General features: G+C 41.6%; 1 protein-coding gene across 1 annotated transcript; it reads right to left on the bottom strand.

The window, feature by feature from the left end:
- Positions 1-3,016: 3,016 nt before the first annotated feature.
- On the bottom strand, positions 3,017-7,164 carry MMP7 (matrix metallopeptidase 7). Its single transcript, XM_074150146.1, has 6 exons — positions 7,057-7,164; positions 6,316-6,539; positions 6,061-6,209; positions 4,281-4,406; positions 3,594-3,755; positions 3,017-3,039 (listed from the first exon to the last, which is right to left on the bottom strand). Exons 1-6 carry the CDS (start codon positions 7,162-7,164, stop codon positions 3,017-3,019), a joined length of 792 nt encoding a protein of 263 aa, XP_074006247.1.
- Positions 7,165-23,046: the final 15,882 nt, after the last annotated feature.

The following is a 23,046-nucleotide window of genomic DNA, read 5'->3' as shown; positions in this document are numbered from 1 at the left end:
ACAGAGGAACAATCACTTCCCTACTCCTGCTGGCCACGCTATTCCTGATATGGGCCAGGATGCCGTTGGCTTTCTTGGCCACCTGGGCACACTGCTGGCTCATGTTAAGCCAGCTGTCTACCAACACCCCCAGGTCCTTTTCTGCTGGGCAGCTTTCCAGCCACGCTTCCCCAAGATTGTGCAAGCCCCAAGCATTTCACATGCTATGCACTGCTGCCTCTTGGAGATGCCTTCTTCAAGACACAAGGATGCCTCACTCCTATCTTGTGCTGGCCATGCTGCAGGCCAGTCATCTCATGTACTCACAGGAAGCTGTTTTCCAGATGTGTCCATCCCATCATCAGGACAGGCTTCCAAGGAATACACCTCTGGAGTTTTATCCCAGTCATCTCAGTTCATACAGAAACTAACTGTAACAAATTAGAAAACAGATCTGCTACTTTCAATTAAGTATTTGTTCTCATACCTCCCTTGTTTGTCAGTACAGTGTCTCCTCCAGCATGATACATGGGTTGTCCTGTGTGTCATTAGGAATGGTTCTTTCTGCACAGTCTTTTCTCTGATGACATCTGTCCTCTACGTCTTTTCTCTTTAATAAGCACTAGAGAGTGACTTGAGCTCAGTAAAGGGCATGATGTTCCCTGTGGGGACTTTGGCCATGAGAACAAGGTACTTTCTGTCAACGTTGCGTCTTTCCAGGACCTCCCAGGTCGACGCAAGTTCGTTGAGCATCCAGACAGGCTGTGGAGCTCACTAGTTCCATTCTTCGTAGTCTTGAATGCAGTCTGGGATCTGACCCTCTCACCCTGCGACTTCCTGGTTTTCTCATACCTCAAGAAACTTGTGCCCTCAGAATAATGTCCACTTAGTGCTAGCTACTTCATCTTTGAGATTCATGTGGAAGAAATGTCTAGAAACTGATGGGAGTGTTTTCAAACTTCCGCCTTACTTGTGAGAAACTTTTCTGAAGCAGAAGAACTTGAAGGAACCATGCTTCATACCCTGTCCTTGACACTCTGGGTGTCTCTGTGAGTGACTTATTTCAGCCATCCCACCATTTGGTACTGCTTCTTGCAGCAGATACTTGGTTAGATGAACTGGACAAACAGGAATTTTTATGGAATAAACTGCTGACCATCTGGCAGGTTGTGAGCTCTAATTCTCTCTCCTTCCCTCTAAAGGTGGTTGCTCCCTCTCCTTATGGAGGAGGTGGCTGTAGTGTTGCTCCCTTGCCATTGCTGAAGGCCCTTCTAAGGCAATCACAGAGCAGTGGGGATCCCATGGAGGGTGAAGATCCTTTTTCTGATGCAGTACCATGAAGGTAAAGTGTCAGCTAGGAAGGGAGTGATGAGAAGAGGTTAGAAGGAAAGCAGGAAAAGGTAGTTTCTCAATGTGTCAGAGAGGAATTGACCTTCATTCCTTACAACTTGATTCACATCCCTTCGAGCTTCAGGGAGCCAGAAGGAGCAAACCCCAGAGATCAGTTGGTACCCAGAAACTCGACTGGGAATTAGGCCTACTTTGGGAAGGGTATTAGTGTTTAGATGCTATCCTAGGAAATGTTTATGTTTGGTGGCTCAGAGAGCAGCATATGAATCTTCTCAGTGTAAGTAGATTAAAATTACCTATCTTCCTTTCCACCTGGCCCTTGAATTGCAAAAGATGCTGCCACTTCCTTGTATCCCACGTTGCCCATGAGACTTCCTGCTTCAGGTGTCCTGCACCAAACCTGGGGCTGGGCAAAACTTTTTCCCAGTTGTATGTTGACTCAGAGCCCTTGTATCACCAGGCAGCAGCTCTTGAACAGGAAAAGGCTTTTGGATAAAGGCTGGGAATTGCTGTCAAGCTTTTGAGAGGCTAGACCTTTGGGTACTTTTGGCAAATGTATTGATGTAGAATAAGCCTTTTCTCCCCATCAGGAAGCATAAAAAACTCCTAGTGGAGAAACCGTTGGTTCCATAGCAGTTTATCCTGCTAAATATGCAAAAAAGCTCTGTTGTTTGTAGACGAGTACCTGTGTGCAAAGTAAGCCATTCTCATCACATCCTTCCCAACCTCTCCAGGGACTGATCCCAGTGGAGGCTTTGTAGTTTCTCAGGTGAGAAACTCAGGGACCCAGGAAGGCAAGGCCATTTTTTCCTGGGATTGAGATATATGGATGCATTTTCCTATGACATTTCAGCTATTCAGCAATGGCAGGAAGACAGGCATCCTGCAGCAGAGGGCAGCTCAGGTCCTTCAGACAACTGGCCAGTTCCAGCAATCAATCAGGAGGTCATTCTAGTGTTTCCAGGGTTATGTCTGTCTGTGTTTGTTTTTGTTTTCTGGCAATGTGGGATTACCCTTCCAAAGGAGGGAAGGAGAATTCCCGTTCTCTTTTTTTTTTTTTTTTTTTTTTAATTTCAAAATACCTGAGAGGTGTATGAACATCACAGTGGACAATGGGAATCCTAGTCCACTGCTTCTCAAACCTGCTTCTCTGGCAAACCAGGGAGGACATGAAGCTGAAAAGCTGTTGCCTTTGGGAAAGCATCCCAGCCCATGCTGAAAGAAGTGCTACGGGAAGCACACTGTGATCCTGAGGAGGCAGCAGTAGGTACTGTGAAGGGCCAGGACATGCATGGGAATCCCATGCATTTCAATGCATGGGAACTGAAAGCAAGACAGGAGGAGGGTTTGTAACTCCAGCAGTAAATGCACACAGACTCTTTAGGTATGTAAACCTCTATTCAGAAAGATGATTGTCTGTCTGTCTATCGCACATGCAGGAGTTATTTAATCCTCCAGTGAAATGCCAGAAGAAAAAAAAAAACACATTACACAACAGAGTATACAAGTTTGGGGTTTTTTAATTGTGACATGAAATTGTATAAAGTGCAAATAAATCAATATAAAAATTCAGGAAGAGAAAGTGCATTCCATGAATTTACCATTTTAATTATCTAGAGGATTAAAGTTTTTTGGGAACACCAAAACAACCAGGTGTGAGCTCTTTGGTCTTTTTGAAGCACTTTCTTCAAGAGCTTGTTGACCTTTTCCCTGTGGGAAAGAAGCACAACACATAGAGTCTGTACCGGAAATGGACAATGCAGGCAATTATATTTTATTCCTAGTGTTCCTCTAGCATGTCCTGAGGAAGATGATGCCTAAAGAAAAGCAACCTTGGCAGAGTTTACCCTATGGGGTCAATTCTGGTTTTGTTCCACTCCTACGGCTGAGTAGTTTCCACCTTCACTGAACTGTCCCATTGACTTGGTAAGTCGCATGGTATCCCTCTCATTTCCCTGCCAGTAGCCACACTCACTAAACAGCTCGTTTGCAGAGCAAAGTCCACAGGATTTGTTTGGCAATATGTAGGTGTGCAGGAAGACGGTGTGCTGGGCAGTTGCACTACTGTTCCATTGTCTTGGTTGCAGTGTGGACACATAACAAAAAGAACATAGTGGATGGAGTAGACAGGAATGTGTTTTTCCCTAGTGTGTTCCCCTTCTTTCTTTTTGGTAACATGATGAGGCCCTTACAATAAGAGAGAGTAGTGAAATCTGTACCCCAGTAGGTTTTATCTTGAAAATTAATTCTCATAATGAATTTACCGTATAAATTCTGAATTCTTTGCTTATCATCCTCTGAAAGTCTGAAGGTTGACGGGTCCACATATGAGTAGATAGGGTACATCAGAGCTCTAGGGTCATCTGAATGAGAAAGTCCCAAAGAATGGCCAAATTCATGAGCAGCAACAAGGAACAAATTAACTTCTGCAACATGGAAGCATAGAAAAGTATGTTAAATGTATGGCATTTCTTTTTAGCATACAAAGAATCGAAGTAGTAGGAGAATGTATATCTTTCATTCCATTGGAATGAAACCTCAGTTTTAATCAATTGTTACTGAACTTTCTTATTCAACTGTAATATTTTAATAAAAACATTACTGATCCCTTGCATATGCATCTAGAGACTCTCTTTACAACTCTGCTTTTAGTCAACCTTATTCTTACAAGCAAGTAATTTTACCTTTTTGTAACTTATGTAGAAAAGTCCTTGTTCATAGTCCTTGTTCAGCCTGTGAAAAGTGCTTTAAAATATGGACAGAACAGGCATTATGTAGCTGCTAATGATAATGAAGGACAAGTACTTAGAAAGGCAGTTGAAAATAACAGAAATGTTGGTACTGAAATGGTGCTGAAACCTGAAGAGTTATGGAAAGCATTTCCTATGGCTGTGTTCTTCTAACATGTACAATATTTGCCTTTCTCTTTCATACACACATGTGGGTTTTACCTTTATCTGTCTTTGACCACCTTTCAGCCTCATCAAAATGAGCATCTCCACCAATCCCGTCTCCAGGTCCAAATGCATGAGCTAGTACGTTACCTCTTCCGTCGAAAGGATATCCATCACCATGCGCTGCATTTGAAAAGAAATAAATGTCATCAGGTGTCATCAGCTGTAATGTTTAAATTCAGCAAATCGAAGCATGATGCTTGTTTGTGCTAGTTTTGTTCATTATTAATCCTTAAAAAAAAATATCCTAAAATACCAGCAAGGCTGTAAAAATGAGGAGGAAGTTAGGAAACACTCTCCAAATTCATGATTTAAGTTCAAAACTTATATATGATAATTCAGGCTGGTGCATGTTTCAGAAAGAGCTGAACATTTTCTTTTAAGCAGTTGTTAGAAATGTGTTGCTAAGGCAGCAATCAGGGATAATTTCAGAATAAATACTTAATGCTTGACAATGTTATAAGCATCTGAATGTTTTCAATGCTGGAAAGTGCTGCGCAACATTAGTTGTAGAGGTTCTTAGTTGTACTGATTTTAGTGGAAGACAATGATTTGGTATTGATTTGGATTTTTGATAACCACATTCCTGAAGAGCTAAGTTCATTTGTCCCCAGCCTTGGAGTATGGTTTATTACCTACTTCTACCACAGTGCATGTGGAATGTTACCATTTCCTACCTCAAGTGCAAGAGCTGACAGGATGATATATTTGTACCATCTCTGAAAATTTCTTCCTACCCCTTAGTGAGCTTCGACGTGATTGAGGAGTATTTGGGGACCCAAATGCCATTCTGTGTCCTTTCCCTCAGACCATGTGGATAGTCCTTGGGGCAGGGATAACACAGGCAGAAGAGACCTAGTTCTAGTGTGTGACGAGGGATTAAAACCCATTCCAGCTTGCAGGATCCTTTCTCACTTTGACTGGCACATTAGTTGACTCTTCATGGCAACACAGTATGTTTCCCATCAGTGAAGCATGAGCTTGGGACATTTGGGTGTTTATATGTAGTCATCTACTTGTAAGCCAGGTGTCTGCTCTTCACTTACAGTCAATGGAGATCTAGTGAATATGGTCAATGGATCTAGAGAACAAGTCAGCTAACCTTAAAGTAGGCATTTAGTTTGGCTAAGTTGAGTCAGTCTAGGTGCCAAGCACAAGTCAAAGGTATAGCTACATCATGTATTAGTCTGGATCACAAGCGAGCTTCTGAAGTGACTCTACAGGTCATCTGCATATACCATGCTTTGGCTTGCACTTTGGTGCAATCTTGGAGTGCACCAATGGGATTCCTTCTAGAAGAAAATCAACCAGAAGGTACTCTTCATGGCCAAACCTAATGCACGCCAGCTGCCCAAGACTGATCAGTCCAGGGAACCAAAATAGATCTAGACCAAAGTAAACCTGCCTGAACATGCCCGAATCCAGCCTGTGGAGGTTGGATCTTCAGAACCAGCTGCTTTACTCTACAGATCTGGTCCCATTAGTTTGCACTGTTTGTCACGGCAGACAGAACCTTGAACGTCTAAATTTAGGTGTCTCATTCTGGAGCTGAATTCTCCCTCCATTTCACAGTTGTAAATCTGAAAGGATTTTCTAACGGTTTCATAAGGTAAAACTGAGTCATAACATAAATTTTGTGGCATGATAAAAGGAAGATAAAACTTATGCAAAATTCAGAATACTTCCAAACTCTTTGTTCTTTCTTAAAGCTGTGTAAAAATACATACTTTGAGCGAAATATGGACCATTGCATTTTAATAATGACAGATATTCTCACCAAGATATGCAAATCCAATCACAATGTCTGCATATCCAAAGAATACTCTTTCGAACTGCAGTGGAGTCACATCACTCCATACCATGAAAGCCCTTCTAATTGCATTATCCACTTCCTTTGGGGTTAGATCAGGTGTATAATTGACAATCCTGGCAGCAAAAGGAAATGGGTTAATGTCATTTAGGGTGTGAAAGAAACTCACATAGTTAAACACAAAGCAAGCCCTTTCCCTTTAAAACCTGAAACGTCACTAACCTGTAAGTCAAACGTGTCTTTCCCCATCTTGAATTTTCAGCAAGTGCCTTGTAACCTGTTATATCAGGGAGTCCGCATCTGGCCTTTTTCATTATTTCTTCTGTTTCTGCAGTTAAATTTCCAGTTACATTCAGGTGGAAAAACCTCTGCATTTCTTTAATCCTCTCTTCTAAACTAAGGCTTGGTGTTTTTGTAAAAATTGGAAAGAATTTATCAAGATATGTCTGGAAGAAGAAAAGGAAAATAAAAATTAATATGTAATTGCATTTTTCATTTGATTGAACTATTTCTTCATCCTGCAGTCATGGCTAGTTTTACATGTATTTTTTCTTCCCATTTCTGTTTATTAAATGCTTTTTGCCCTGTATTATTGATTAGCATATATAAAAAGAATTGCAATAGCAGCAAAACACTGTAAGCAAGCAATGCTTTTAAGTAAAAAAAAATTACTGAGCATTCAAATCCTCAGCCTTCCAAAGTAGTATACATAATATTTTTGAGATGTTTTAAAAATTTCAGGCTCCCTTCTATTTACCAGTTGAAACTTGGTCTCTTTTGTAAGGTAGACTTAGGATGTTTAAGCTTGTCAGCAAGTTTAAATTGTTTTATGTCACCTCTGCAAAAACTGTTGTGTTGATGTAGGATAAGAGGATAATATAAGCAGATAGGAAAGGAATGTAGAAGCTGAATCAAAAGTCAGGTTATTCATAAATCGCTTGCGTTGTTCCCCTGGTAACATACCTTTAGATTCTCAAAGTCTAATTTGCTCCATGATGTTAGTGGAAGTTGTGCTGGAAAAGCAAGACTCTCAGGGAGGAGGATGGCAGCACAAAGCAGGAGGTATCGCATAGTGCCCAGCTTGCCAAGGAGCCTTGCTGCAGCAGAAAGGGTTTCACCTTCTGTCTCCCAAGCCCACAGCTAAAGCGCTTATATAGATCCTGATAGCTCCAAGTGGCGATTACATACATGACTCACTTTTTGTGGTGTTATTGTAATGTCATCACTATTCTAAGTAAATGAAAGCATGTTAAACAAATCTTTTCTTTGACTTCCCTGTTGATGTCATGTCACAGCTAGCAGCCAGCTTTGCCCCTCTCTTTTCATATTATTCCAGCAGTGAAACCACAGGGTCACAGGGAAGTTCAGTTTCTGCAACTTCATCAGTACAGTTACTGTATAATCACTTCTTTCTGCGCTCCCCTGCGCGGTTCCATATACACAAAGGCATTTTGCAAGAGCCTTTTGGTCAGACAACCTGTCTGTATCAGCTGGTGCAGAGGCAGAGATCAGATGGGTGGGAGCACTATCTCACTGAAACTACTGGCGTTTCTTAAGGACACACAACACTATCTAGGCTATTTTTCTGATTCAAATTCTCTGGTGAGGTGTCCTGTGCTGCAGGAAATGCAGTTCAGTGAAGTTAAAGAGTTTTCTGCCGGTTTTTTTTTTTTTTTTTTTTTTTTTCAGAGACCAGAAGAGAACACTTTAAATGTGCCCTCTAGAAATAGGAGTTGTGGGAAGCCTTTATCCCTTTCCTCCCAAATGAGATGGGCTTTCAGGAGAGTCTCTTTACAGCGGAAAACTAGATATAAAACATAGTTTACCAGAATGGGTGAAGGTCCTAAGGAGAAAAGAGAGGAGATTACCCTGACAAATGTGAAGCTATCTTCTACCTCCGGCTGTACCACTGCAATCCGACAGAGGTCCATGAAGTCCTAGTGGAGAAAACCAAAGCTGAGCAGGGCAGCCACAACCTTCCTGATCCCCTGAGACCAACACTGGTCTCAGCTTCACTCCACCAAATCCCACTGGAAGTGATGGTTTTTGAGGACTGGATACACCAGTCCACAGACTGGCTTGTTTTTTTTTTCAGGCTGTGCAGTTTTGTGACCATATTACCTCTAATCCAAAAGGAAAGGTGCATAAATGGGAAGACTATTACTATTTCTCACAACAGGACAGCTCATATGGGTATAGCTGAACATGCATGGAAGCATTTGTGGGTTACTAGCTTAAGTCCAATGTGCTTCTGACTGACGTGACAAGACAGACTTTGATTTCAGAGAGAGATGATCTATATCAAAATACTGCTGAATTATGCAGGAGAGGACTACATTACACCATAATGCCTGAAACAGTTGCTAAAGGAACAATGCTCCCATCTGATATTGAAAAAAGTCCAGATACCCACCATGTGATCATTTCTGTACATTTTGGTAGGCTGACAGGAAATCTATCAAAGTCTAAATTTTAAAGCTTGATGAAAAAAAGCTGTTTTATTGTTAGGAGCAGTTTCGTCTTTTTCTTCCTCAACAGCTGACTTTATGTCTAACTGTGGCAGTAAAAAGGATCTGGACCAGGGTCTGGGTGGCAGGAAATGAGGATGTGTTTAAATCAGTTTGAACTCCATGACTCTAGTGTGTGGTACTGATTATTTCCTCATAAAGACAAGAAGAATTTGAAAGCCTCCAGAGCCCCATTCCAGTTGACAAACTATTGAGCAACTCACATACATCTTTAAGAGCGTCATGGGCAAAACTGAAAAGGAGAGTTTAAACACAAGAGCCTCCTGAGAAAGGACAGGTGTCACGTTCCACTTTATTTTCTGCCGGAAACATGTCAACTCCCCTCCTTTTTTTTTTTTTTTTCCAAAAAGAGAAAAGGTTTCAATGAACATTGGGCTTGAATTAAAATAAAAAACTTCCAGTGAAAAGAATTTTCATTTCTTTGGGCTCAAAATAGCAGGAATCAATCTGATTCTAATAAGATCAATATCAAAAGGAAACAGATGCTGATTTTTAGATGTAGCTGTGTGAATTCTGAAGACTATCTTTTTGGCTTGATTTTGAATGACAAAGACTGTTGTAGGTCAAGAAAAATAATTTCCTTCCCAAACATCAAAGTCATATAATTTACATTCAGTAGAGAACCTGTGCTTATGCCAGAGAGTATGGCCCATGTGGAGAAAGTTCAAGGTCAGAAGAAATGCTGTTAGAGACATTTAATAACAGAAGTTGCTGTAGCAACACAGTGAAGGTAAAAGTGCTCCATGATGTAAAATTTTGTTAAGAAGACTCACAATATTGCCACTGCAATGTTTACACTGTGACATTTTCTGAGGTGAGTAACCCTACTGTGAACAAGGATGCTTCATGAAACTATGTCCTATGTGGAATGCATTGATGGGCATCAGAGTTTTTGTTGTCTAGAGAAAAATGCATATATAGAAACTAAAACCTGAGCTGCCTTTGGACATGAGTGGGATGAAAACGTGAGGTAGAACTGAATGATTCAGTGGTGAATGAACACTTTTTCTTGGTCATTTGACTTGGACAGAAGGGTCAGCTGGATTCTGCCCAACATGAATGCAGCCAACAGTGGAGTTAATGCAAGTCAAGAGCTCCTCAAATGTCTTTGTGAATATTATGGGTCTAGCTGGGATGGAATTAAGTTTCTTCATAGCAGCACTTATGGTGCTGTATTTGGATTTATGGCTAAAGCAGTGTTGATAATACACTAGTATTTTGGGCATTGGTGAAGTGTTTGCACAGCATCAAAGCTTTCTCTGTTTCACATTCTGCTCACAGTGTATGGAAGAGGCTGGGTGGGAAAGAGGCTGGGAGGGGACACACCCAGGACAGCTGAGCCAAATTCTCCAAAGGGATAGTGCATATGATATAATGTCAGGCTCAGCTACAAAACTGGGCTGGCAGAAGAAGATGGTGGAGTGAAGGTTGTCTTCCAAGGTAGTCATTGCCTGGAGACTGTCTGGACATCAATCTGCTTGTCGGAAGTGGTGAGCCTTTGTATCACTCTCCACGGCCCCTTCCTTTCACTTATTGAACTGATGAATTTTCTCTCTTTTTACCCATCTCACTGTGCATGGGAAGTGAGTGAGTGGGTATGTGGATGATTAGCTGCTGGCTGTGGTCAACCCACTACAGTGAATACCAAGTAAAAAGAATGACCAAAAATTCCTGGGAAATACTTTGTTTGGGTCACTTGTGAATTATGTGATATTTTATTTAAGGTCCTACCAAACTGGATAGACCTGGATTCTTAGGTCTCCAGGACACCTGGTTTGTTTTGTTCTGTTGCCTGGTTATTCAATTTGACTAACAAAAAATGAAACTCAAATACGGCAAATATTTCTGCAGAGTAAAATTTTTTTTTTGCACTGTGATTTCTTGAGACTAAGTCCAGCGATGCACAATCTGCTTCAGAACCTTCGTTCTCCTCCTTGTCGTAGCTGTGCATGGCATACTCCTTTTGGATGCAAAATGGCCTCTGAGCAACACATATTTGAAGTCCCCCCATGGTTCTTATGGGCCATTTTGGGGCCTAGACTGTAGAGGGAGGCACATGTCCATGGCTTCTGCACTCCACTTCCATGGATTTTACCCCTGAGGGGGCTGTCTTCAAAGGAACCCCTTGGTACCTGGAATGCAGGGCTATGTATCCCTTTTGCAGGCTGTGTGACGGTAAAAGTCTCCACTCATCCCTGCCTGGGCACCAAGGTCCTGCCAAGTCCCCTCGGCCCTACATCAGCCCATCCCGGGAGAGAGGCAATTCTGTTCTTCCCTCCTGTTTGGCTGGATCAAGGTGCATTGAGCTATTTCCCAGCAGGATCTGCCTCATGTCCCACCGCTTTAGGGGAGGAAATGCTTGAGGAAGGGATTAGATGTTCAGGTTCAGCACAAACAATGTGACAAGAACTATCACATCTAAGTTACTAATATTTAAGCAAACTTAACATATCTCAAATTGCGGATTTACTGTCTTCCAACAGTGTCTAGAATTGCTTTGCATTTAATGACTTTGTATTTACAACAGTTTAATTGAGACATCATGTGGGAAAAAGATGTAAATATAGAGATAAGTTTTTACAGTAACAGTCTTGAGCAATAAACCACAAGGGAAATGGCATTTTTTAACTTGTTTGCTCCTTTGGTCAATAATCAGGAGTCTCTCTTTCCTCCAGCTAACAGACACACGTGGATGTCTCAAAATTTTCCATATAATAATTTGCTTCATTCAATTTAAATTCAAGTCATAAGATATAACCGTTAGGTGCATACAGTCTTTCCTTCCTCCAGAAGCACAGGTGCATGGGGAAGAGGGCAGGAGGTCAGACAGCTGCATTTCACTGACGTGTGGATCCAAACCTTGCTGGGCAGGAGCAGTGGCATAACCTCCTCTAGTCACCTTTCATTTGTGAATTCCCTTTTTGTAGCCGGCTGTCCCCATACATTTGTAAGTCTGGCTCAACCCTATCTTTAAAGAACTGAGTCAAGATGCAATCTGTGTACATCTTGACAAAACCACGTGTCTTCGTGTAGGAAACCTTTAACTTAGTACCTGGACAAAGGCAAACTCAGACTGCCTATAATCTTGCAGCAAATCTCTGTGATAAGCAGCAGAGTTCCATCTAAAAGAGACGAATCACCTAATGGTGTTGCAAAGGCAGGCAGGGTAGCTGTGACAGCATGAGGGGGCATGCTGCATCTCCGTCTGTCCACGCTGAATGTGACCCAAACTAATAGCAGCCAATGTCTGAGGCTTTTCCTGGCTCATCCTGAGGATCTGCACGTATCTGGACATGTTGGGACAGCACGGTGAGTTTGGGCTTTGGTGGTGGTGGAGGCCAGTGTTTGAAAGTCAGGGTAGACACAGCAAGACTTTACCTTCTTGTGCCTTTACCTGTGCTGAGCCTCGTGGACTTGCATAGGTCTTTGGAAAAAGTGCTAGGAGTATAACTGACATTAACCAATTTGGTTTTTTGCATTTAGCCTGATTTGAAAAATCCTATTTCTATCGAAAAATTAAACAGCCCCGAAACATCAGAGAGCCAATAGACTTCATTGTAAACTGACACGCAGTAAAGAAATTCCAGAGGAATTTCAGACTTGCTACCAGGGAGATGTACAAAAGGCGTGAGATGGAATTTCAACGCAGTCAACATAAGACAGTGCAGAAGCTTGATTTACCTCATGTGTATTAGAGAGACCTGAGATTCAGCTAGGAGGATTGCAAAAAACTAAAACCAGCCATATATGAACACACAGGTAAAAAATGTTTTTACACCAGTTTTTTCTCTAGAAGTTGTCAGGCATGATCATGTTATTGTCTCTATTCAAACGATTCCCGATTCACAGTGCTGATTCATGGCTGGAAGCTGATGGCATGCTGGTCAGAAAGGTCCTTTGGGTGTGGGACAGGTCCTTCTCTATTCCTCTGTCTGACTTCCAGTAACTGAGAATACAGACAATAACATCACCTTGTCGGTAAACTGGGTTATACCAACCGAGATGTTCTTTCACCAAAAATTTCCTTCCTGTTTCACACAAAGCAAGTTGTGCTGAGCTTTACAACATGGTGTACTTTGGCTTTGTCACTGTTAAAAAGCAACACAATCATTAAAAATCTCCACAACCAAATAAGGACAAAGAAGCCTTGCTATCTTTAGAACAATTATTCATGTAGCTGTTTGCCAGCCTGAGTGGTTGCTTAACCAAACCCCATGTGAGTAACTATTTTTCACTCCATTTGTTTGAAACTGAAGGATAACACTGGGCTTCACTGCATGTAACTGGATTCCTAAAATCTCCTGGGTTAGTTGTGGCTTACAGCTGCCCATTGACCGCTGTCTGCCATAGGGAGCGCTGACCTGAGCAGTTCAGGTGTCGCTACTTACGTTACAGACACCTGAAGTGTGCTATTCCCCACTCCACAGACTGCCATCTTTAATTATAAACAAACCTCTTATTGTTACTGCATGTTTTAATATTACTCCCAAGTCCACCTGTAATGCATTTATCTCACATTTTTCCACATAACTGCAAGAAGAAATGCTATCAGATATAGCCCCAAGACCTCTTAATTGTTCTCTTTACTGTGTTACGATGAGTATATAATTTAAGGGCAGTAAATTTGCCATTAAACAATGCTTGCCCCATGAAAACAATATAAAAATTCGTTGCCTCAAGGAGATTCAAAGAGCATGGGAACATCCTCTCACTTTTTTTTTTATTTTTATTTGCCATTTCTTTTTTATTTTACTTTCCCATCCTGTCTGCTTTTCTACATTTCAACTTGTTTTTTTCTCTCAGAGGGTCTCTTCTTTAAATTACATAAAATTTACCAACTATTAGAGCTGCTTCCAGCCAAACAGTAGTTGATGAAAAAGTATGTTTCGATAGGGTACAAAATTTATATAATAGATATAGATTTGATGGGGTTGCAACTGATTATAGCAGGACTTTGACAGCATCTAGTTTGTACAAAGCTTAGTAAATACATTAATACACACACTTAAAAAGAACTTTGCTGTTCATCTAAAAAAATTAATGTCTAAATGTCATTTCATTTTCTGTAAATACAACCTCCTGACTTTTTTCAGGAAATAACCTCAGGCAAAGGATTACTCAATGAAGCCCTGTCCTTGTCCTCCCCTTCTTCCATTTTCCTTTGTTCCAATAAATGAATTTTCATTTGTTTTCACCTTCTCAAGGAGGCTACAAGCCAGAACCAGGAAGCTTGTAAGATATCTGAAACAGGAGATAGGCAGATATGAGCATATTGGGTTTATGTGGCAAGGTTTTGGTAGCAGGGGGACTGCAGGGGCGGCCTCTATGAGAAGACACCAGGATCTGCTCCCATGTCAGATGCATCCGGTTCCAGCAGTCTCCAACAGATCTGTTGCTGCCCAAAGCTGAGCCCATCAGTGATGCTGGTAACAACTCTGGATAACATGTTTAAGAAAGGGTAAAGAGCACTGCACAGCAGTCAGAAGAGAGGAGTGAGGATATGTGAGAGATACAACTCCCCAGACACTAAGGCCAGTGAAGAAGGAGGAGAGGAGTTGCTCCAGGCACCAGAGCGGAGATTCCCCTGAAGCCCATGGTGAAGACCATGGTGAAGCCCATGGTGAGGCAGGCTGTCCCCCTGCAGCCCATGGAGGTCCATGGTGGAGCAGATTTCTGCCTGCAGTCTGTGGAGGACCCCACACTGGAGCAGGTGGACATGCCCTGTAGCCCATGGATAGAAGCCCACGCAGGAGCAGTTTTGCTGTCAGGACCTGTGACTGCGGGGGACCCATGCTGGAGCAGTCTGTTCCTGAAAGACTGCACCCTGTGGAAAGGACCCACGCTGGAGAAGTTAATGAAGGACTCTATCCTGTGGGAGGGACCCCATGCTGGAGCAAGGGAAGACTATGAGGAGGAAGGAGTGGCAGAGATGAAGTGTTATGAACTGACTCCAACACCCCCCCCCCCCCCCCCGGTGTCACTTGGGGGATGGCAAGAAGGGGGTAGAGGATTTGAGAACAAAGGAGTGAAATTCAGCCTGGGAAGAAGGAGGAGTGCAAGGAAGGTATTTTTAGTTTTGTTCTTATATCTCATTATCCTACTCTGTTATTAACTGGCAATAAATTAAATTTTTTTTTTGTAAGTTGAGTCTGGTTTGCCTGTGATGGTCATTGGTAAGCATTCTCCCTGTCCTTATCTCAACCCACATGCTTTTTCATCTTAGTTTTTTTCCCCTGTCCTGCTGAGGAGGGGGAGTGAGAGAGCAGCTGGGTGGGCACCTGGCAGCCAACCAAAGTCAACCCACTAGAAGGGCAAAAAAAGGGAAGGAGGAAGTTCCCATCACAATTTCATCACTGCCAAAAGTTTTCCAGGCACCAAAGTCCATAACTGTATTAAGGAGTAAAGTGGATGTGGGGGGTGAAACAGCAGGTACTGAGGTCTCGGCACCCATGTGGGACGAGGTTGCTCTGGACCAACTCGGGTCTGGTCCAGCAGGCTGAGTGTCCGTCAGTGGGGTGGTGTGCTTTTTTGTCTCAGCACCATCTGAAAGGGGCACAATTTGCTCTTTGCTCAGGCCCAGCTGATCCTGGTGTGGATACAAGTGCAATGAGTACAGATGGTTGGGAGACTGATTTCGGAAACACATGCCTGGTCTGGAGTGGAACACTCCTGGAGGCACAGCTAGGGCCTGGGCCCTTTAAAATGAACTTGATGTCATTAGGTTTTCTCCAGAAGCAATTGTAAGCCCCAGGTGAATATGGCTGATCACAGGTCAGGGACAATAGGCCTTTGTGTATTTTAATCCTTTTTGATTCTTTACATTAATGTGTAACAAAAGAAGATTTCACATTAAAGGAAGACTCTCTCCAGTCCTCTCTGTGTCCCAAAAGTTTACTGTAAGTAAAGTTTGCATTTTTACATAATGCAAGTTTAAATTTTTATGGAAGGTGGAACTAGCCTAGGGGTTTTTTCTTGCTGGAAGTAAACAGCCTTTTGCAGTAAGAATTAATTTCTCACAGAATCCTGTCTGAACATAACACAGACTTGTTGGAGTGGGTCCAGAGGAGGCCCACAAAAATGATCAGAGGGATGGAACACCTCTCCTATGAAGACAGGCTGAGAGAGTTGGGGTTGTTCAGCCTGGAGAAGAGAAGGTTCCGGGGACACCTTTTTGCGGCCTTTCAGTACTAAAGGAGGCCTACAGAAAAGTTGGGGACAAACTTTTTAGAAGAGCCTGTAGCGATAGGACAAGGGGTAATGGTTTTAAACTAGAAGAGGGAGGGTTTAGACTTGATATAAGAAAGAAATTTTTTACACTGAGGGTGGTGAAACACCGGCACAGGTTGCCCAGAGAGGTGGAAGATGTCCTGTGCCTGGAAACATTCAAGGCCAGGTTGGATGGGGCTCTGAGCAACCTGATCTAGTTGAAGTCTCATTGCAGGGGGTTGGACTAAATGACCTGTAAATGTCTCTTTCAGCCCATACTACTCTATGTTTCTATGACCTGCCCCAGCCTGCTATTACTCTGGCTTTCTCTGGAGGTATTTGTTATTTATTACTCTACAAAGGGTGGAAGGAGTTTGACGCCATCACACTAGTAACGGATCAGTAACTGTACCATGACAAGGAGAAAAAAAAGCAAACCCAGTATGTTTTACACAATTCCAACACATCTGGTTTTCTGTAGTTTACAATTAGTTTAAATTTACTTCTTGTGTACAGGGAAACCAGAGGGGTTGCACCAGGGTTGTGCTCTCTCTCTACGTCAGAGCAGGATGTTAGACTGTTTTGGCTATTCTAGCTATTGCACTACGAATTATGACACTTTCCCAAATCCTGAGGAAAATGGTAGTTGCTTCAATAATGCTAATGTTCTAGTCAAGCAAGTGTGCCCTTTCCTGCAGTTAATACAGACATTAGTGTCAGATCTTGTCCCTGCTCACTGCTCACTGCAGGAGGTTTGACTAGATAACCATTAAAGGTCCCTTCCAACCCATACTATTCTGATTCTATGATTCTATCTTAAAAGAGCAAATACATCATCCTCTTGGTGACACCAGTATTTATAGAATTATTAGTCTTCATTCCTTGCCTTGTTATCATAGTTCCTTGTGAAGAAATAAAAACTTCATATTGTTCTCCTTTCACTCAGGATGTCTGACCTAAACCACTGAGGGCAGTTACATTGATTGCAAGACTATGCTAGCAAGAGTTAGCTTCTGGGAAACTGCCCTGGTTTGCCATGCCTGTTCCCAGGTTTCAAAAACATCCCAGCCCATACTTGCCTGGTGAAATCTACGGTAGATCATAAACCAGCCATATAGCTGCCCATCAAACCAAACTTGTAGGCATTGTTGCATTAAAACAAAGTTCACATGCTCACAATAGAGGTCTTTAAGATGAAAATTTGGATCAATGTTTGATCAACAATTTTTATGGTCATTGGCAGTTTTCTCTGTTGAACACAATGTATAGCTGGCCTGTTATACAGCCTATAACATCTATTATACCCCTACAGAATTTGACTCTATTGCAGTAAGATATTTCACGTTTCTTTTATTTCTCCATATTATTTTTATGAATTTATATGGGCCCTATTTCTTTGCAACTTTTTCTTGTAATATGAACTTAAACTGGAGAGAAATAGGTGTGAAATCAGAAAGCATATTTATTTATTTATTTTTTATACAGAGTGCATACATGCTAGCAGGCTGTTCACCTCATGTAATATTTATAGTAATATAACATTAACTTGCAAACTATAATGGAAGAACATAGAAAGGCATTCTATCATTAGGGACTCCATACATACAGGTGAGTGAAATGGATAGAGACTAGTGCTATGAATGGAACGAAGTATGACAAGACTATACCTCAGGATGGCAATGCACTTTTTTATATGGTGAACAAACAGTAAATGAATACACTACGCAGTTCAGGGAATATTATGCTACATGAATAGCAGGACTTGGAGATACATAGGAGCAGAAATTATTGAGAGAAAAGATTTGGTGGAAAGAAAAACTTCTTTAATGATGAATCTGCTTGAAAAATGCCAGTTTCCATTTTAGGGATGCAACCTCATGCAACTTTACTGACTTGGCAACTGAACTGTGTTCTGTATCAGACTGTGGCCAGCAGGAGTAGGGAAGTGATTGTCCCCCTGTACTTGGCACTGGTGAGGGCCCACCTTGAATACTGTGTCCAGTTTTGGGCCCCTTACCACTACAGGAAAGACAGTGAGGTGTTGGAGTGCATCCAAAGAAGAACAACAAAGCTGATGAGGGGTCTGGAGAACAAGTCCTATGAGGAGTGGCTGAGGGAACTGGGGTTGTTTAGTCTGAAGAACAGGAGGCTGAGGGTAGACCTTATCGCTTTCTACAACTACCTTAAAGGAGGCTGTAGGGAGGTGGGGGTTGGTTTCTTCTCCCAAGTAACAGGTGATAGAACCAGAGGAAACAAATTCAAGTTGTGCCAGAGAAGGTTTAGATTGGATATTAGGAAAAATTTCTTCACTGGAAGGGTTATCAAGCATTGGAACAAACTGGCCAGGGAAGTGGTGAAATCACCATCCCTGGAGATATTTAAAAGATATGTAGATGTGGTGCTGAGGGACATGGTTTAGTGGTGGACTTGGCAGTGTTAGGTTTATGGCTGGACTCAATGATCTTAAAGGTCTTTTCCAGGCTAAATGATTCTGTGACTCTATGATTCTAAGAGACCTCACTTGGTTTAGCTATCATGTGATGTAAGCGTCCTTGCAGAGATCAGGAAGCTATCCCTACTTCCCCGGTGAACAGGGAAGCCAACTCACTTGAATATGAGTGTATCTTTTTCAGCAATTTTCTAGCCAGCATCACACGATGAGACTACAGTATGTCTTCCTTGTGGAGGAGGAGAGGTTTACTTACTTTATCTGTAGCAGCCAAAGCTACATTGCTGCCACTAACATCTTTTGAACAGTACCAAAGGAAATAAGAATCAACTTTCATTTCACCATTACAGGTGGGAGAAGTTTCAGACTAAGGTTAGTAACTAGCTATCAATCAGATAAATCTCTCAGATAGCTAAAGCTGCCCTCAAATGCATGACCAAGATAGATAGATGTTCAGAAAAAGTCTCTGGACACGTAGAAGCAGGATCTGAGAGACCTGCATTCTCAAAGCCATGTATCTTCTCTAGTTTGACAACGAGCATAATTGCTGTCTTGTGGTAAGGCAGGACCAAAGCTGGTGCATTTTGCCAGAATTCTTAGGGCTGTTTTTTTGTTTGTTTTCTTTTTTTGCTTACCTTGCAAACAGCACGGTTGTAGCATCATTACTGTGCCCTAGAGTGGATGAGGATGGACAAGCAATCCACACAGCTCAGCTGCTAAATCTGCAGACTGTGATGTACTTAGAGGTGGTGTGGTGTGAAAATAGAACTTTAATCAGCTACTTTACAGCTTCCAGCCTCTTTTCACAACAGCTGAATTTCTTTCACATAACATGGAAAAAACGATTGAGGCAACATAAGCCTTTAATGATTATAGAGTACATCCCTGTGGGACTGAAAAAAGAGAATCCTACAATAGTAGATAGCTAGGTTGAAATCACTGTAACAGAAAATAAGACATCTGAAGCTACTACTGTTCTGACAGAGGTGCCATGCAAGAGGTTTATAACAAGTGGAAGAGAGGGTACAGCAGAAAGCAGGAAAGAAAGCAAGCATGGGCTAAGAATATATGCATATATAACCCAAATTCTAGCTTCGCCTAAGATACTATCAGATTTGGCCCTTCTCCATGTCCCCTTTTTCCAAAAAAAGGCACACAGACAAACACGATTGCAAATATGCCCTTAAAAAGAGCTGCTGGAGTCATGTGAGGTGTGTGGAAGTTTGGTAGAAGTGACTAAACCCTCTAAACTCTGCAGAATGAGGGAAGAGATCACAAAACAGCATTATATGACAGATTCTATTTTAGCAAATTGAGTAATCTAGTCAACATGATATGTGGCAATATGGCCTTGAAACAGAGTCCACCAAAACCTAAAAGGTATGATAAGAACAAGCAATGTTAGCTTCCTGTGTGGGGATCATATTATCTTGTACAAGCTCAGCCCTGCCGTGTGCCTCAGCCACTGATGACCAGAGCACAGATATTGTTCCCAGCCAAGGAGCAGCTCAGCAGGTGACCCGGAGGGTGTATGTGTCTCTGTAGGAAGCTGGTGAAGGGATGGGGGCTGATTGCTCACCAGCAGCTTGTGCTTGGCCACAGAACACACAGTGTTGGGCTTGCAGACCCGCTGCTTCTCCAGACCTAAGCCTGATCTTGAGGAGGGCCCTCCAAAAGGCAGAGTTTCTGCAGCCGGTGACTGCTTCTGGTCTAGCTACTTCTGCGGCTTCTGGTTGCTGCACGTGGGCTATCAGCTCCTCCTGGGCTGTAAAAGACATGAACATCCTTCTGTAAAAATGTTCAGTGTTGTCTTGTGATCCCTGGAAGTTTTCAAGCCCTAAAAGAAGATAAGTAAAGTTCATAATTGGTTTGTTAAGGCTTATTAAGTCCAGCTCCAGAAGGGAGAATGTTTGGCCCGGTGCAATGAATAATCATTATGTTTAGGAGTAAGCAAAAGATACCGCCCTCGGGTGCCCTGCGCAAAGGAATTTGCATGAACAGACATTTTCTTCTAACAGCAAAAGCACATTGCTTTGTCTCTAGAAAACATTAATTATACTGAGTTATTGTTAAGAAGTCAGTGTAATACCACTCATTCCCTCCCTCAGTGCTTTGCCTTAATTTGGTTTTGTGAATTTAAATGCTACTCTTATATGATGCTAAAGTTCTGTTGTGAGAGTTATAGAAAATGCTTAAAATGAGCAGATACGATACTAGACCTACCTATGCTATCAAATCTTAACAAAACAGACCTAGCCATGTTACATCTGGCCACGTTATTAAAACTTATAATGATTTGTATTACTGTCTCATTCAAAGTGGTGGGAACTCAACAAACTCAAGTTCCCCAGCTTGCTCTTCTGTATGGAGCAGAGAACAGGGTTTCCATGTCAGCATCCTGCATAGGATAACCCAAGGGAAGCTAAAATACATGGAGTGCAGTGTCTGCTTTGTTGAAGCTTTATTTAATAAGTTACTGTTTATGAAGACCTTATTTGGAATAAATACAAGGATGTACCAGTTCCTCATGGGCTAGGTAAATGATTAATACCAGACAATGATTCACAGACATGAACAAGAAAAAAAAGATGGTAAAAAATGATCTTAAATACAGGAGTTAGGAAACAATATCCATTAGAGACTTTTTTAACGAAGCATTTTATGTAAATTTCACTGAATTTATATACAGGTGTCATGGATAGAAGCGGTGAAACCTGGAATTTGCAGGTCCATATTAAACCACACTGATACACATTTAAGTTGGAAACATATCACTTGACCTCCAAGACCCAGGAAAACAGGGTGCAGTTCAAAAAGGAATTGAAATAATGTGCTGTGGTTATGGTTAAATATTGCACATTACTGTTCAGGATGAGGAACTAGTTAATAGTTGTTTGTGAGCTGAATGGGAGTAAAAAAATGTTTTACTCTTTTGAAAAAGGCAAACATCATCCCGGAAATAAAACAAATTAAATCATTGCCCTGCTCCAACAGATGCTGATATGTCCACGAGGAGAGTTTCACATACAGTTTTGTGTGCCATGCGTCTGGGAAGGTGGGAACCAACTGAAGGGAGGACAGACGTGAGCCATAGGAATGTTATTTAAAACATAACTTCTGTGGAAAGTGCAAGGCAATGGGGTTGTTAAGTTTAGAGAAGAGAGGGTTGAAAAAAGACATGATACCACTCCACAGCTACATGGGTCATAGTGGTGAAGGGGAAGGAAGTGTCTGCTGTGAATGGATTCAACTTAGCAGGCAGGAAAAATGCTCTAATGCCAGGATAGTTGAGGTTGCAACAGACTGCTTGGTGAGGCCTCAGAATCCCCATCATAGTAAACTTTTAAGAACAGCAGGTTAAAAAGACATTACACATTTATTTACTGCTCTCCTTGGAGAACTGGAGCTGCATTTCCACGTCGGTTGGATTTTAGGAATACAGGAGCAGGACAACCAGAATTCCAGTATCTGTGTTTTAGATCTGTAGTACAAAACCAAGTGAGGGATTTTTCAGGTACTATCTTGTTTGACCAAATATACACTGCATGCATCATTTTATTGCAGTGCCACAGGTGCTAGTATACTGAAAGACCCTAGGTAAAATACACACATGCTGCAGGTTGCACGTGTGCAAAGGAGTGCTCAGTATTCAGATCAACAGCTACAGGCTGACAGCCCCCTTTAACAGCTGGGCAGGAATTTATTTAGAGTTATTTGCATGTTCGTGAGAGTCAGAAAAAAAGTAAATGAAATCTAGAAAAGAAAGATCTTTATTTAATTTTACTTGCTCATAGTTCCTATAAACTATGTGTACGACTATGAACATTGTTGAGGTTAAGAAAATAATGGGTGTGCTGGACCATAGCCAGCATTGATTTTCTGGACCACAGACCAATATGAAGGCAATGTAAATGGCTGAGGAACATCTGTTCTTCCTCCTCTATGCTCTATAGTAATGACTACAGTGTGTTAGTGGTCTCAGCAAGCTCTGCATGTCATTTTATGACTCTACAGCCATTGTAAAATAACCATGATTTTGTTTCAAGCATAATGGAAGTAATTTACAGGCAGTATTGATAGCTGACTGATGGAGTCAGTTAGTATGTTCTGCAAAGAGAAATGTACATGTGAAAAATACTATATTTAAACCTTTTTCTTTGGCTTAACATGACATTTGTCACCTACCTCCCCTTTCAAATCCTGCACTTTCTGCATTTTTAATCCCAGAAAAAACATCTTATATTTCTTTACTTTACAGTACTTTATGAATCTCATAAAAAATGAATGAAAATGTGTATATCTGTTTTTGCTTGAAAGAATTGGATCAAAATCTCATGAAAACAGCTGATCCAAGTAAGCAGTCTATAACTATTCCCTCACCATTACTAATTAGCAAATCAGCAAAGGGATCTTAATATCTTTCACTTCATTTTTGTCTTAAAACTTTGCCTAAAACTAAATGGACTCTTCAGTTTGGATTCTTCATTCACATATTCTTGGGAACTTTCCTGCAGTGTTAAAGAGAGTCCTGAAGCACTGGGAGCTGTCAGGAAAGGTTTACACGCAGATGGCCTGCAGAGTTAGATCCCACAGATGTGAAAAACTCTGAAACCAGGATGAAAACCCACTGACGAAACACTGATTTGTCTTAAAGATAAAAAAGAATAGGCCAGAGCTCATCCATCTTTTTATAAGCCTGAGGCACTTGAACCAAATGCAGAATATGATTTTATTCTTTTAGATCTTATTAAATTTCAGTACTTTCAGCTT

Source organism: Numenius arquata, chromosome 1 (genome assembly GCF_964106895.1).
Source record: "Numenius arquata chromosome 1, bNumArq3.hap1.1, whole genome shotgun sequence".
In the NCBI taxonomy this organism is placed as follows: domain Eukaryota; kingdom Metazoa; phylum Chordata; class Aves; order Charadriiformes; family Scolopacidae; genus Numenius; species Numenius arquata.
The sequence above is the reverse complement of the archived record's forward strand: the minus strand, read 5'-3'. Positions and strand labels throughout refer to the sequence as shown.